The sequence below is a fragment of the Canis lupus genome, chromosome 3 (assembly GCF_048164855.1).
Source record: "Canis lupus baileyi chromosome 3, mCanLup2.hap1, whole genome shotgun sequence".
Taxonomy (NCBI): domain Eukaryota; kingdom Metazoa; phylum Chordata; class Mammalia; order Carnivora; family Canidae; genus Canis; species Canis lupus.
In genome coordinates, this window is record NC_132840.1 from 78,531,049 (window position 1) to 78,547,044 (window position 15,996).

Sequence of the window (15,996 nt, forward strand, 5' to 3'; positions counted from 1 at the left end):
TTATGGTTTGCCTCCTTCTCTCTTTTTTTCCTTTTCCCTATGTTCATCTGTTTTGTTTCTGAAATTCCACATATGAGTGATATCACGTTTTTCTCTGACTGACTTAATTTCGCTCAGCATAATACACTAACTCCATCCATGTCTTTGCAAATGACAAGATTTCATTCTTTTTTATAGCTGAATACTATTCAATTTCATCTATACCTCCTCTTCTTTATCCAGTCATCTGTTGATGGGCACCTGGGCTCTTTCCATAGTTTGGCTATTGTGGACATTGCTACTATAAACATCAGGGTTCATGTGCCCTTTCAAATCTGTATTTTTGTATCTTTTGGGTAAACCCCTAGTTGTGCAATTGCTGGGTCATAGTGTAGTTTTATTTTTAACTTTTTAAGGAACTGCTATGCTGTTTTCCAGAGCAGCTGTACCAGTTTGCATTCCCACCAGCAGTGTTACAAGGGTTCCCCTTTCTTGGCATCCTCACCAACATCTCTTGTTTCCTGTGTTGTTATTTTTGATCACTCAACCGATTTCTGTACATTGATTTTGTATCCTGCAGCTTCATTGAATTTGTGTACCAGTTCTAGCAATTTTTTGGTCAGGGTCTTTTGGGTTTTATACATCGAGTAGCATGTTGTCTGCAAGTAGTGAAGGTCTGACTTCTTCCTTATTAATTTGGATGTCTTTTATTCTTTTTGTTGTCTGATTGCTGAGGCTAGGACTTCCAGTACTATGTTAAATAACAGTGGGGAGAGTGGACATCCCTGCTTTGTTCCTGACTATAGAGGAAAAGGTCTCAGTTTTTCCCCATTGAGGATGATATTTGCTGGGGGCCTTTCATATATGACCTTTATGATGTTGAGGTATACTCCCTTTATTCCTACTTTGTTGAGGGTTTTTTTTTTTTTTATCAAGAATGGATACTATACTTTGTCAAATGTTTCTTTTTTCTGCGTCTATAGAGAGGACCATATGGTTCTTATCCTTTCTTTTGTTAATATGGTGTATGGATCACACTGATTAATTTGCAAATATTGAACTACTCCTACAACCAAGGAATGAGTCCCACTTGATGGTGGCGAATGACTCTTTTAATGTACTGTTGGATTCAATTGGCTAGTATCCTGTTGAGAATTTTTGCATCCATGTTCATCAAGGATATTCGCCTGTAATTCTTTTTTTAGTGGGGTCTTTGTCTGGTTTTGGAGTCAAGGTAATGCTGGCTTTGTAGAATGAGTTTGAAGTTTTCCTTACATTTCTATTTTTTTGGAACAGTTTAAGAAGAATAAGTATCAACTCTTCTTTAAATGTTGGTAGAATTCCTCTGGGAAGCCATCTCGCCCTGGGCTTTTGTTTGTTGGGGGATTTTTGATTTACTGATTCAATTTCTTTGGTGTTTGTTCAGATTTTCTATTTCTTCCTGTTTCAGTTTTGGTAGTTTACATGTTTCTAGGAATTTATCTATTTTTTCCAGATTGTCCAATTTGTTGGCATATAATTTTTCATAATATTCTCTTATAATTATATTTCTGTAGTGTTGGTTGTAATCTCTCCTCTTTTATTCATGATTTTATTTATTTGGGTCCTTTCTCTTTTCTTTTTGTTAAGTCTGGCTAGGGGTTTTTCAATTTTATTAATCCTTTCAAAGAACAAGTTCCTAGTTTCATTGATCTGTTTCTACTGTCTTCTGTTTGTTTGTTTCTATAACATTTGTTTCTGCTCTAATCTTTATTTCCCTTCTGATGGCTTCAAGTTTTATTTGCTGTGCTTTTCTAGCTCATTTAGGTGTAAGGTTAGGTTGCATATTTGAGATTTTTCTTGCTTTTAAAGTGGGCCTGTATTGCTATATACTTCCCTCTTATAGCTACTTTTCCCACATACCAAAGGTTTTCGACTGTCTTGTTTTCATTTTCATTTGGTTCCATGTATCTTTAAATTTCTTCTTTAATTTCCTGGTTAACCTATTCATTCTTTAGTGGACTGTGTTTTAACCTCCATGTATCTGTGGTCTTTCCAAATTTTTTCTTGTGGTTGACCTCAAGTTTCTTAGCATTGTGGTTGGAAAATATACATGATATAATCTCAATCTTTTTATATTTGTTAAGGCCTGATTCGTGACCCAGTATGTGATCTACTCTGGAGAATGTCCCATGTGCAATCGAGAAGAATGTATATTCTGCTGCTTTAGTATGAAATGTACTGAATATATCAGTTAAGTCTAGTGTGTCATTCAAAGCCATTGTCTCCTTGTTGATTTTCTGCTTAGATGATCTGTCCATTGATGTAAGTGGGGTATTAAAAATCTGCTACTGTTATTGTATTATTATCAATGAATTCCTTTATGTTTGTTATTATATATTTGGTGACTCCCAAGTTGGAGGCATAAATGTTTATAATAATTAGATCTTCTTGTTGGATAGACACTTTATTATGATATAGTGCCCTTCTTCATCTCTTGTTACAGTCTTTGGTTTAAGATCTAGTATTTCTGAGATAAGTATGGCTACTCTGGCTTTCTTTTGACATCCATTAGCATGATAGATGATTTTCCATCCCCTCACTTTCAACCTCAGGTGTCTTTAGGTCTCTTGAGGTGACATATAGATGGGTCTTGTTTTTTATGCATTCTGATACCATTTGTCTTTCAACTGGAGCATTTAGTCCATTTACATTCAGAGTGATGACTGATAGATGTGAATTTAGTGCCATTGTCTTACCTGTAAAGTTGTTATTTCTGGAGATTTTCTCTGATCCCTTCTAGTCTTTGTTGCTTTTGATCTTTCTTTCCCACTTAAGAGTCTCTTTTAATATTTCTTGCAGGGCTGGTTGAGTGGTCACAAACTCCTTTAGTTTTTGTTTGTCTGGGAAACTTTATCTCTCCATCTCTTCTGAATGGTAGTGTTACTGGATAACATATTCTTGGCTGCATATTTTTCCCACTCAACACATTGAATATATCATTCCAGTCCTTTCTGGCCTGGCAAGTAGAGTGGATAGATCTGCTGCTTACTCTATTTGTCTTTCCTTATAAGTTAGGGATTTCTTTTCCCTTGCTGCTTTTAGGATTGTTTCCTTAGCTCTGTATTTTGCAAATTTTACTATAATATACCTTGGTGTTGGCTTGCTTTTGTTGATTTTGATGGGAGCTTTCTGTGTCTCCTGGATTTGGATGTCTATTTCCTTTGCCGGTTTAGGGAAGTTTTCAGCTATAATTTCTCAAATCAACCTTCTGCCTCTTTTCCCCTCTCTTTTTCTTCTTGGACTCCTACGATACAAATGTTATTACAGTTTATGGGGTGGCTGAGTTCCCTAAGTCTACATTCTTGGTCCAATATTTTTCTCTCCTTCTTTTTAGCTTAACTATTTTCCAAAATTTTATCTTCTATCTCACTGATTCATTCCTCTACTTCTTCCATCCTGTGGTCATTACCTCCAGGTTGTTTTGCATCTCAGTTATAGCATTTTTTCATTTTGGCCTGACTAGATTTTAGGGCTTTTATCTCTGTAGTAAGGGACACCCTGGTGTCTTCCATGCTTTCCTCAAGCCCAATTAGTATCCTTATGATTGTTGTTTTAAATTCTGATCCAGAATTCTGACAGTGTCAGAATTTAAAACATATTACTTATATCAGTTTTGATTAGATCTCTGGCCATGACCCTCTCTTTCTTTTGGGATGAATTCCTCCATCTTGGCATTTTGTCTAGGTCTCTGTCTTCCGTGTGAGGTCTGATCCTATTTTCACTAGAGCTGAAGCTTTTCAACAGTCTATGGTGAGTAGGTTTGGTGTGTGCATAGGTGGGGTGGGAGGATGTTGTGCTGGTCCTCTGGTGTAGGGACCCACTGCCACTCTGACTCTCAAGCACACTTGCGCTAGTACAGAACACCTGCACAATACAGTCAGTGGGGGCTTGGCATAAGTGGCTCAAGTCTCCATTGTGGACACTATGTTGCTCACTGAAGGTAGTCCATGATGATAGGTGGAGGGAGAAAAATGATGTCAGCCTCTCTGTCCTCCCCAGAGAGGGACATCCACACCTATGCTGTCCTGGAAGCTCTCACAGAAGAGAGAACAATCTTCCCTCTTATATCCCAAATGCCCCACAGATTGTCACATTCGCCCTGTCTGTGTCTAGGCTATCTGCCCATCTGGCAGCTCAGTGCACCTGTATTTTACCTTAGGCATCCAGGCTAAGCTTCAAAAGTCCAAATTTTAGGGACCCGGCATGGCACAGACCGATGCTGGTCCTCTTAGAAAGGGTCTTGCAGATTTGTCCCATAAAGGCAGTTACATCAATGTGTAGAAGCTTGGATTTTAGAGTAAAGTGCAGCAAAAAGCTGGTGTCCAGGTTAGCTGCCCTCAGCAGGTGTCTCTGCTTCTATGTAATTAACAGGGCAGTTCAATAGCACCCTCTGGCTCTTTTGTCCCCCGAGAGATAATGTCACCTCTCCCAAATGAACTGCAAGAAGAGGAATTGTCTCTTCCAGTGGGACCCAGGGAATCCTAAGACAACACTGCCCTCCTTCTCCACAGGAGCACTGCTACACCTGCCAGGCTCCACACTGGCCATGGTGAGGACTTCTCCCCTCTGTAGCACTCCCCCCAAAGTACATCTCTGTCCCTCCTACCTTCTACCATGCTGTCTCTTCTCTCCCTCTAGTTGTACAGTTTGTTCTCTGTATCCTCAGATCAATTTCTTGAGTGTTCAGAATGATTTGATATTGTTCTAGCTGTGTTCGAGGGATGAAGCAAGATCCGCTTCTTACTCTGCCATCTTAACTCCTCTTGTAACAATATTTTCAACTATCACAAAATTGTATGAGAAAATCTAGTAAAAGAGAGCAATTTTAGTAAATTGGATTCATAAATTAATCCAAGCAGATTTCTTTGGATGTAGGGTCTGAAACTGTGAGCAAAAGACAGTAGGATTTTAAAAGTGGGCAGTTCCAAAGGAAAAAAATCAAATTCAAAATAGGATTTGAGGAAGATATAATCAAAGGAAGGCTCTTCTGATTGCGAAGTGTTACATGAACAGATCTACCTGCAATTCTTTATGGGGTCATTCCTTATGCATCCTGGCTGGGTTACAAGTGTTCCCATAACTGATGCCCTCATAGGCCTCTGGCACTAAACTCATAGACAAATATTAGTTGTGCTCACTTACATTTAGATGTTTTGCATGAACAATATCTGAATGGAGTTCTTTAACCCAGGGATTTAGTAACATAGGTATTATTGATAACTGAGAGAACAAGACCAAGAACCCACACTATGGAGAGAGTGGATTGTTTCACTAAGACAGTACCTAGTATAGGATTTAGTCTTTCTTTGGGAACTTTTGGGGAGGGTCTATGGCAGTAGGGGGTTATACTGGATTGAGTGCTCTCAGAAGGGTGGGGACAGTGTCAGATAAAGCTGAAATTAGTAAAGAGGTAACAGCCATTCAATTTGGCAAAGTAGGGGAATGTTTGGTGTTTTGTGTTGAATGGCGACCTTGTGTGAAAGGAATGCTGTGTGAAACTGTTTATGTCCAGTGGGAGGAAAACATGACTTATGTACAAGCATCACATCAGTTTGTAATAATACCAAGAAATATCTGTGAACATAAGATCAGTTCTGGATGTCAGGGACTCCCTTCTTTGGACTGAATCCTACTTCATTTCTTCGGATCGTAGTTAGTTGTTGAACACCTCATTCCCCTTTGAGGTAAGTCAGGCTTTCTTATCCTTTAAGGCAGCAAGATCTGAATTTCCATGATTACTTTCCTCTGTAGTCTTGCTTCCTAACAGCCCTTTCTCCCCTATCCCTTCCTGGCTACACTGAGCATACTGCCCAGTTGCCCATTCTCACCGAAAGACTCATCAGAATATTAAAGTTTGAAGAACAGCGCTATGCACATTGCTATGAAAAATGATGATAACATTAAAAGAGAATTCTATCTTTTAGACATATTCCTTGTAAGAAGACCATATTATGCTGATAAATTCAGCACATTTCTACTTATCAACACAATGAATCTGAGGTCAGATTCACATTAATCAAAAATAGAACAGTAATTAATTTACAGAGACACTACTTTATGGCTAGACAACTTTTGCTTTGACCAGAGTATTTTTTCCAAAAAGCAAGCTATATGGGAAAGAAAAAATAGATATAAAGGTGCTTGGTGAATCTAGAGTCAGAACAAGGAAAATTAGTAACCCAAATAAAATATGTAATGGACTCAGGAAAAGATAAAGATAACCTGAGGCTGCCAATTCCACAACAGGCACATACCTGACTTGTGTGCAGGATAGACCTTCTTCCTAGAAGTAGAATTTGATTGATCTTTTAATTTGTTAGTATGTTAAACTCCCCCCGCACCACCACCATATTGACTGGTAGAATTAAAACTCTTGCCTCTTAATCTAGTCAAAATCATCAAAGGAGGAGCATCTCAGGGCTGGTAAAAACATCTCACTTTGTACTTATGCATTCTTTATGTGTGATGACAATATTACTTTTATAAAATGACCTCTTTTATAGCCACAAGGGCCATTGAAATTTGTGCCTAAACAAATACTGGATATTAGCTCTCATGACTCAATCCTATGTTACTATGTGCAAAATATTTCCAGGACTGAGGGGACATGGGATTCTTTTATTCTTTTCTGGTTTTTCATGCTTCACTATTGATGATGTGTTTGGTTTTCCATGCTTCATCTCGCCAATGGATTCTGAGAGCTCAGTCCACTATGGTGTCACTCTTCATACAGCTCCAGGTATCATGTAGAGAAGGCATAGCTCAGATTCCCTGAAATTGCTTACTGTCAAGTGCCCTTGGAATATGGTAGAACTATCCTGCTAATTGACTCTCTCAAGATTTCCTTTACTTTTTCATTCCTTAAGCTGTAAATGAAGGGGTTCAGAAGAGGGGTTACCATTGTGGTAAGGACAGCTGTCACCTTGTCAAACTCCAGTGAATGACTCTGGCTGGGCCTCATGTACATGAAAATGTTGCTCCCATAGGCAATGGACACAACCGTGATGTGAGAAGCACAGGTGGAAAAGGCCTTCTGACGTCCTTGAGCTGAGGGGATGCGCAGGATGGTAGAGATGATGTAGGTGTAGGACACGATGGTAAATACCAGTGAGGTCAGGAGGACAAAGGAAGACAAGAGGAAGTTTATCATCTCAATGAAATGAGTGTCTATGCAGGCCACCTGCAGTAAAGGGGCAATGTCACAGAAGAAATGACTAATTTCTTTAGTGCAGTAAGGCAGTCTGGAGACCACAATAGTTGGGCACAGCACTGAGAGGAAGGCTCCCACCCAGCAGCCCAGAACCAGCAGGAGACAAACCCTGCTGTTCATAATGATGGTGTAGCGCAGAGGGTTACAGATGGCCACGTAGCGGTCAAAGGACATCACTGCCAGGAGGATAAACTCCACTGTCCCCAGAAAGAAGTAGAAATAAATTTGAGTGATGCACCCAGCAAAGGATATCGTTTTCTTCTTTTCTAAGAGACAAGCTAGCAACTTTGGGGCAATAGTGGTTGTGAACAAAATGTCCAAAAATGACAGATTACTAAGGAAGAAATACATTGGTGTTTGGAGACGATTATCAGTCCATATTAAGGAAATGATGACAATGTTTCCTGTTATGGTAAGTATATAAACCATCAGGAGAATGACAAACAGCAAGATTTGAAGCTCTTGAATGACAGGAAAGGAGACCAACGTAAATTCAGTCAAAGTACTCTGGTTTCTCATAGCCATGTCTACTGGAGGGGTGAAGAAAAATAGAATAGTATAAGATGTCTTTCAAATTTTGCTAGAGAGAACATTCAAGAGGGCGAGGATCTAGTCCTGTCTCTGACTGTATTATATAGCTTCAGGCAAATCAAATTATCTTGCTTGGCCTCTGTTCCCATCCTTATAGTTGATGGGTTGGAAAAATATTTCTGTGGTTCCTTTAAACTTCAACTTTTTGATTTCTATTACATGAATATATTTCTTCTCTTTATTTCCTTCCTTTAATCCAAATCCAAATCCAGGTTAGCTGATAACCTCATATCAGACTTTGATGAGGAAAGACAAGTCATCAGACAAAAATTCAATTTTTCCTCCTGTATTGAGGCTGACCAGACTATTAGGATCTGAAGGATTCTCTTAAACTGCAATAAGAATTGGATGGGACACAGTCCCTGAGAGGTGTCTGGATCCATTTTCTAAATAACAAAGAACAAACAGGAGCTGAACTTAGAGTAGAGGGGACTGAAGCCAGGCAGTCAGGTGTCAAAGCTTCAGGGGCTGGTGTAGGAGCATAAAGACCTGGTAGCCAAGATTAGGGTGGCTAGGACTTACACCAGCCATGACAGAGAATAAGTGAGGGAAACAGAGAGAACCAAAGGAGCAGGGAACCAAAGCAGAAGATTTGACTTGTACCAACAAGCATCAGTGAGAAGCAGGGTGACCCTGTGATCATACTGTTATGGAGACCTTGCTATGAAACTTCCAGTGCTGGAACATCAGTGAAGCTAGAAAGCAAATTCTGAGACCATCTCTCAACCACATCTTGGAGAGAAGTGTCCCTCGGTGAGGAATGCCAAGCAATGGGAAGAGAAGCAAATCCCTTCCAGAAGAAAAATTCCCCAAATTAGGCCCCCGAGAACTCCCAGACATTAAGAAGAAGCAAAGAACTTTTGGACAAAGATTTCCAAACAGGCTGACAATTGCACTACCATAAATTGAGAGTATAAAAAAGAAATAAAGAATAAGATATTTTGCACAAGGACAACAGAGTTTGGAACCATCAGATATATTATATAGTACATTTATATATGGAATATTTCAAGAAATAAAGGTTGTAATTTTAAAAGTGAGAATGCCACAAAAAATATCAGTGCTTTTTAAAACTACCAAGTTTACTTCTAAAAAGACCCAATGGGGGCAGCCGGGGTGGCTCAGTGGTTTAGAGCCGCCTTGAGCCCAGGGCGTGATCCTGGAGACCCAGGATCGAGTCCCGCATCGGGCTCTCTGCATGGAGCCTGCTTCTCCTTCTGCCTGTGTCTCTGCCTCTCTGTGTGTGTGTCTCTCATGAATAAATAAATAAAATCTTTAAAAAAATAAATAAATAAAAAGACCCAATGGAATGTACAGAATTTTAAAAAAAGAAAAAGAGTATGGTTGAAGTAATAACTCAATTGTTTCAAGTAAGGTGAGATGGGATGAACAATGGATTAGATATAATTTAAAATACCATGTTGGGAGTGCCTGGGTGGTGTAGTCAGTGAAATGTCCAATTCTTGGTTCAGGTCATGACCTCAGGGTTCTAGGATTGAACCCTGTGTTGGACTCCATGCTCAGCATAGAATCTGCCTGGGATTCTCTCTCCCCTCTCCCTCTGCCCCTCCCACCCCACACTTTCTCTCTGTCTCTCAAATAAATAAATAAATAAATAAATAAATAAATAAATCTTTTAAAAAAGATTTTTTTTTCAGGTGTACCATATGGTACTAAAGTAATATTGTGTGCCAACTACACTCAAAAACAAAACAAAAATACCCTCCTGGTAATTTATCTCATCTGATCCGGAAAAACAAAACCCCAAAAACCCAACTAGATTAGCAAATAGGAAGATGTATCAAAGGAATTTCTCTTTAATGAAAGAAAGAGAGGTATACTTGCAAAATATGAGTGTTCGAAGGAATGGAATTTTGCTTAAAATATAAAACAAAACAAAATGGTGGAATGGGAACATTTATGTGTATAGTCTGTTGTGTCCTGCAGGAGGGAGCACAGAAAGCGAAGGTGGACAGCATTTACAGAGAAACAGAGTCAGAGCACCAAAGAGAGGATGTGGAGAACAAGAAAGGGCAGGTCACTTACGTGGGAAAACAGAGTGACTGTCGGCTTCTCTACAGCAACTGTGAAACTAAAAATTAGTTAAATAATATCTTAAAGTGTGGCAGAAAATAAACTGCCAACTCACAATGAGAAATCCAGTAAGGCTATCTTCTGTTGTAAAATAAGTATATTTCAGGTAAAAACTTCAGAAATCTGCTACCAAGGGATGAATTACAAAGTAACTTCTAAATATAATTCAAGCATAAGGAAAATAATGGAGATGATTTAAGGTATAAAGAGGAATGAGAAATAAATAAAATGGTAAACACATATAGAAGTCTAAATAGAAATTCTCCATGAAAAGTAATAATAGTGTTGAATTTGTGGAGTTAAGCTAGAATTGGTATAAGGATGATAACAGGATAAAAGTGTGGAGAGGACAATTGGAGCTAAGGCCTTCATTTGAGAGGGGATGAATCATTGTTTTCTTTTAGGTTTTAAGTTAAATAAGCCTCTTAAATTTTCTAGAGTACTCACTGAAAGAATGAAAATACAGTAGATAATTTCCAAATCCGTAGAAAGGAAAAAATGGCATAAGGAAGTCAAAACTCCACTACAACAAAGATGCAGATAAATACCAATGGTTAAAGCAATCCGTTAATTAAAAAATTGGGACAAAGGAAAAGATAAAGTAAGTTGTAGAAACCAGTTCCAATTTATTAATTATCACAATAAAGGAAAACTGAACTAAATTCTTTAAAGACAGACATTGTAATATTATATTAAAAAAACAATTCATAAAAAAAAAATTCATGTTGTATTCTATTTATAAGAGACATACATAAAAGATAAATAGAAAAATTGAAAATGAAAGGATTTTTAGAAAAGATTTGTTAGGGTCACCTGAGTGGCTCAGTCAGTTGAGCGCCTGACTCTTGGTTTAGGTTCAGGTGGTGATCTCAAGGTCCTGGGATCAAGCCCCAAAGCAACTTTGTGCTCAGCAAGGCGTCTGCTTGAGATTCTTTCCCTTGGTCCCTCCCTACCCTGTAAAATAAATAAATAAATCCTAAAAAAAAAGATTTGTCAAACATACACTAATCCCAAAGAAAGTTAATGTGTCCATGCAAGTGTCCCTTCCTTTTTGAAAGTTCCCATTTTGCCACTTCATTTTCAAGGCCAACATACTATTGGTATCTGTTTTTGCTATCTTATAGAAATCCAGAAACCCCATGAGAATCTTTGTGTGTGTTTTGTACTTGTAGAGCCATTGAAGAGGCAGCACCCATGCGGAGCAGAAAGTGGCGTCACCAAGCTTTTTCCCAGGGAGCTACACTCAGCATCTCAGCATTGAACTCTGCTTTGAACTGTCTGCCAGTATCTGTTCTTTACCTCCATTTATTTTGTGCATCTATTAGCAAGAGATGTCCTAAAGGTATGGAGAAGAGAAGTTATTTTTGGCATCCAGGAATGCTTAAAGAATTTTCCATATATATTAATGGTAATTTTTTTTTCACTTTATCCCATCTTGGTTTACCAAAGTTTTCATAGCAATGCTATACTTTTAGATAGTGGGGAACTTATATTAATAACTGGCAAAATAGGGCAGCCTGGGTGGCCCCGTGGTTTAGCTCAGCCTTTGGCCCAGGGCATGATCCTGGAGACCCAGGATTGGGTCCCCATCAGGCTCCCTGCATGGAGCCTGCTTCTTTCTCTACCTCTCTCTCTCTCTCTCTCTCTCTCTCTGTCTCTCATGAATAAATAAATAAATAAAATCTTAAAAAAAAAACAATAACTGGCAAAATAGGCAGTAAGGCAAAATTAGGGATTGACAGGGCCACTCTTTGATTTTAAAAGTTTCAATTCATCATGAACTTATTACAGTTCTAAATATATCTTTACCTAATAAAGAACTTCAACACCTATAAGGAAAAGAAAAATCATAGAATCATAGGAGCAAAGTATCATTGTAGGGGAAGATTTCAACAAATACACTGATTAATATTTTAAATCCTAAAATATTTGTGTGTATGGAACAAGATCAACAAGTCACTGTTTGTATGAACAATTCATTAAATATGCAAATAATTTGATATGATTTCTCTTGCTAGTTACTAAGGCACAGCTCTTACAAAGTTTATCCAAGGTTTCTGTGCATGTGTCCATATTCCTTGTCGCCAAATAAACTTGTTCCCTGCTAAGTGGACCACAGATGAAAGAGGTAACCGAACTTAAGCTGCGTAAAATCTGCAAATAATTAAATATTTTCTCTCTTACCAATCTCTTTTAAAATCCAGGTCTTAGTCTCCTTACTAAGATTTATATCTCCCTTCATTTCCATTGGTCAACTCCTATAAATACAAATTACTCTGGAATCCTTTCATAAGCCCTAACTCTGAAATTGTGGATGAGTCTTTAAAAAAAACCAAATAATTTCTCACTTCAAGTTTTATGAGTAAGTGGAGCCATATAGTATAGTGGTAAGTATGTTTGCAGTTGGAAAGCTGTAGTAGGAGTTCCACTGCTGTGATTCCTAGATGTGACTTTAATTTTCTCACTGGAAATACCATAAATATCTTCTGCTTAGGATGATAGTAAGGATTGGAATGACACAAGATTCTTATCAGCAAACAACTAACAGTACCTGACACAGTACCTGTTGGCTAAGAAAGCAAACAACATAAACAGGAGTAGGAGCAGTGGATGGAAGGGAAGGAGGCACCTATAAGGATAAAACAAGAAAAAAATACTGTCAATTCCATCTCCATGAATAATAAAAATGTAAAAATATTAATATTCAGTGGAGATGTGGTAACACAGATCTCTATGGAACCTGGACTTCCATCCACAACAAAATCTGTGTGAGGATCCTAAAACGATTTGACCTTGTAAACCACACTGCTTTCTGCATGTGCGTGGTTTAGCATATGCTGTTCTCATAGCAATAAAATGGAAGCTATTGGGACGCCTGGGTGGCTCAGTGGTTGAGTGTCTGCCTTTGACCCAGGGCGTGATCCTGGAGTCCTGGGATCGAGTCCCACATCAGGCTCCCAGAGGGAGCCTGCTTCTCCCTCTGCCTGTGTTTCTGCCTCTCTGTGTCTCTCATGAATAAATAGATAAAATCTAAAAAAAAAAAAAAAAAAAAAAAAAAAAGGAAGCTATTCTTATACCCTGCAGACAACTCAAAACTGATACTATAAGCATGTATTTTTGTATTTAAATATAAAAAGAAATATAATTTTTCACAATTGTATTTGTTTGATTCCTTGAATGATGAAATGGTGTATTTTTTTCCCCTTCTGATTTGGATTTCTTGGAAGACTCATTACTGGTTGTCCAGGAGTCATTGTACAAACTTACTGCTTCTTCTTTTTTTTTTTTTTTTAAAGTGCTCTTTAACAGCAATTTTTTAAAAAATTTATTTATGATAGTCACACAGAGAGAGAGAGAGGCAGAGACATAGGCAGAGGGAGAAGCAGGCTCCATGCACCAGGAGCCCGACTTGGGATTCGATCCCGGGTCTCCAGGATTGCGCCCTGGGCCAAAGGCAAGCGCCAAACCGCTGCGCCACCCAGGGATCCCTTACTGCTTCTTCTTCAGCAGAAGTCAAACCATCTATGTTTAGAATCTTTCAGTTGTGGGAAATTCACTACTAATTCTTTTATCTTATTCCATATTTGGTTATTTCTGACCCTTTGAAAGTTCCTTATTTGCTCAAGGTATTACCTTTTTTTCCCCTAGTAGTTATTTCTACCAATTGTCCCAGTACTGGCCTGAAGCTTTTTCAAGTCACAATTCTCATCTTCTCAAAAGGTCTTGATGTCTACATTTAGGCTTCAAGTCATAGTTGTGATATGAGCTAGCATACTTTGAGTTTTTGGTATTATGTGCCAGACATTCTGTTAACATATTAAAAATTTAGATGGCTAAAAAATAAAAAAAAATAAAAAAAATTTAGATGGCATCAGAAGAGAATGTGTATCATCCATATCTTATATGCAATATTTTCTTGCCAATTTTTAGATTTGCAGCTTTGTTTCCATACAACCTTTTTGTTTTGAGCTGTTTCTGATAGGCAAATATTAAATCATCCTTATGATTGATTCTGAGTTTGTCATATTCTCCTGTCAGTTGTTTTAATTTATTCGAGGCTCTGCTATTCCTATGAATAAATTCAATGACCTTCTGAAGTAGGAAGTAGGTATTGTTGTGATCTACATTTTGCACACACAAAAACCCCCTGAAATTTGTAGAGGTTGAATCACTTACCCAAAGTCCCATAGATAGTGTGTGGCAGAGCCAGATTCAAGTACATTTCTGTTTGACTCCAAAGACTACATTCTTTAGAGATAAGCATTATATAGATTCCTATCTCCACTTTTGTAGAGAAGAGAGACAAGGTCATAGAAGCTCCAGTTATGGTCCAAATGAGTGACAAGATACACAAAGCTAAATCGACTCAGTTTTCTAGTTTAGCCAGACAGAAATGTTACTGTCACCTTGTTTTCCAAGTCTGGAAATGCTGGTTTTGCTAATTTGAGTAATTGAATAGCCAGAGCATTTTAGATTCAGAATAATCTCAGGATTGGAAGGGATATTTAGGATCATGTAGTTCTATCGAGGTCTAAAAATCAGTAACCTTCCCAATATTTCTCTACCCTGAGAGACTTATTATAGATGGCCTGTTGTATCTGTACAGCTTTGTCACAAAATCCATCAAGCTGATTACCACTTGTTTTCTGTATTTATTCTGAAAACTCTGAATCCTTTATAGATAAATGGAACTTTGAATCTCTACCTTTTTTTTTCCTGTATGTGGGATGTGATGTGTCCTTTCCTCTATGAAAATAGGCCATGAATAAACAGTAATATTTGAAGCTCTTGCTCGCTCTCAAGGTTTTAATTGAGAATAGCTCTTGGGAATATGAGGTGAGAGAGGTTAATTACTATTTTGTAATCAAAGAATTTTAGCCCTGAAAAAACAATCACAAAGTTTAGTTAGAGATGCCAAATAGACACATTCAGGACTCCAGGGGAATTATCACAGGTGTTTTGTTTTATTCAGTTAATAAAAGCTTGGTGGCCTGCCTTAGAACTTTAGGGAAATTGAAACCTAGGAAACTTTTGATGTTCCCCAATAATTGACAAAATGATGTCAGTTTTCCTTTCCCAGGGATGCTGGCAATAATAATCCTGTCACTGCTCTGAAAATGATAAACTTTCCTTTTTTTCCCCTCTGTTAAAATGAAGAAAAATTCTCCTATTTTTGCCAAAACCTACAAAAGGTGAATTTCTCTTCATTTATTATATTAGACTATACTTGGTCCTCCTATTGGCCTAAAAATCCTTAGGTTGGTGAATTGGAGTGATGATTAAGTGCCAATAAGTGAATACAGACATTTTCTAAATTGACTGAATGTAATCTCCAAAAGATACGGGGTTGAGACCCTTCCAAAAGAGAAGATATGTAATGGAGAAGTGTCCAACTGGCATTACTCTCTGACAGTGTCCTTTCATGTGTGTTCTTTGCATTGTGGCTTTTGTCTATTGTGTTTCATTCTATATCACAATATCACTTAGTTTCTGGGACCCATTGGTTCATCCAATCAAAGCCTTGAAACTTTGACATTTCTATTAAAAGTCAGAAACTGTTGGATTAGGTTAAAAAAAATCAAACTATATCTGGATACTGGAGACAAATCTAAATCAGAAGCAGAAATAGCTGAAAAAAATAAAAGGATAGAAAAAAGATATATATGGCAAATATTAACCAACTTTGGTTGATTACATTATCATTCCCAATTCTTATGCACTTTTCTTTTTTTCAAAATTTTTTTTTTACTGAAATATAGTTTACACACAAGGTTACATTAGTTTCAGGTATACAACATAGTGATTCAACAAATCTATATGTTGTGCTATACTTACTGCAAGTGTAGCTACCATCTGTCACCATACAATGCTATTAAGTTAACCACAATGCAATAAAATAAAACTGAGATTTCAGTTTTATTGCGTTGTGGTTAACGACTTGTCTGCTACTTGAATTTATTGACTTTTCGTCCTTAAAATTATATCTTTTTTAAAGATTATATTTATTTATTTGAAAGAGAGCGAGATTGTGAGTTCAGGAGCTGGAGGTGGGTGCAGAGGGAAAGGGAGAAGCAGACTTC

At 37.7% G+C, this 15,996-nt stretch overlaps 2 protein-coding genes across 6 annotated transcripts in view; both read right to left on the reverse strand.

Moving 5' to 3' along the window:
* Positions 1–15,996, reverse strand: part of LOC140631154 (olfactory receptor 6M1-like) — a 42,915-nt gene that overhangs the window by 11,671 nt on the left and 15,248 nt on the right. For 2 of the 5 annotated variants that reach the window (XM_072822461.1, XM_072822460.1), the window contains exon 2: positions 4,628–4,827. The exons of 1 other annotated variant lie outside the window; for it this stretch is intronic. The gene's annotated coding sequence lies outside the window, so the exon portion shown is untranslated. Of the gene's footprint in view, positions 1–3,109; positions 3,273–4,627; positions 4,828–10,729; positions 11,565–15,996 lie in introns of those variants that run through there. 2 more of the 5 variants (XM_072822463.1, XM_072822464.1) reach the window with 2 other exon arrangements.
* LOC140625323 (olfactory receptor 6M1-like) lies at positions 6,376–7,832 on the reverse strand. Its single transcript, XM_072812602.1, has one exon. It carries the CDS (start codon positions 7,754–7,756, stop codon positions 6,809–6,811), a length of 948 nt encoding a protein of 315 aa, XP_072668703.1. The 5' UTR covers positions 7,757–7,832; the 3' UTR covers positions 6,376–6,808.

Bases quoted from the DNA above. Each gene is read 5' to 3' on its own strand.
- LOC140625323 (XM_072812602.1), bottom strand. From the start codon at position 7,756: ATGGCTATGAGAAACCAGAGTACTTTGACTGAATTTACGTTGGTCTCC.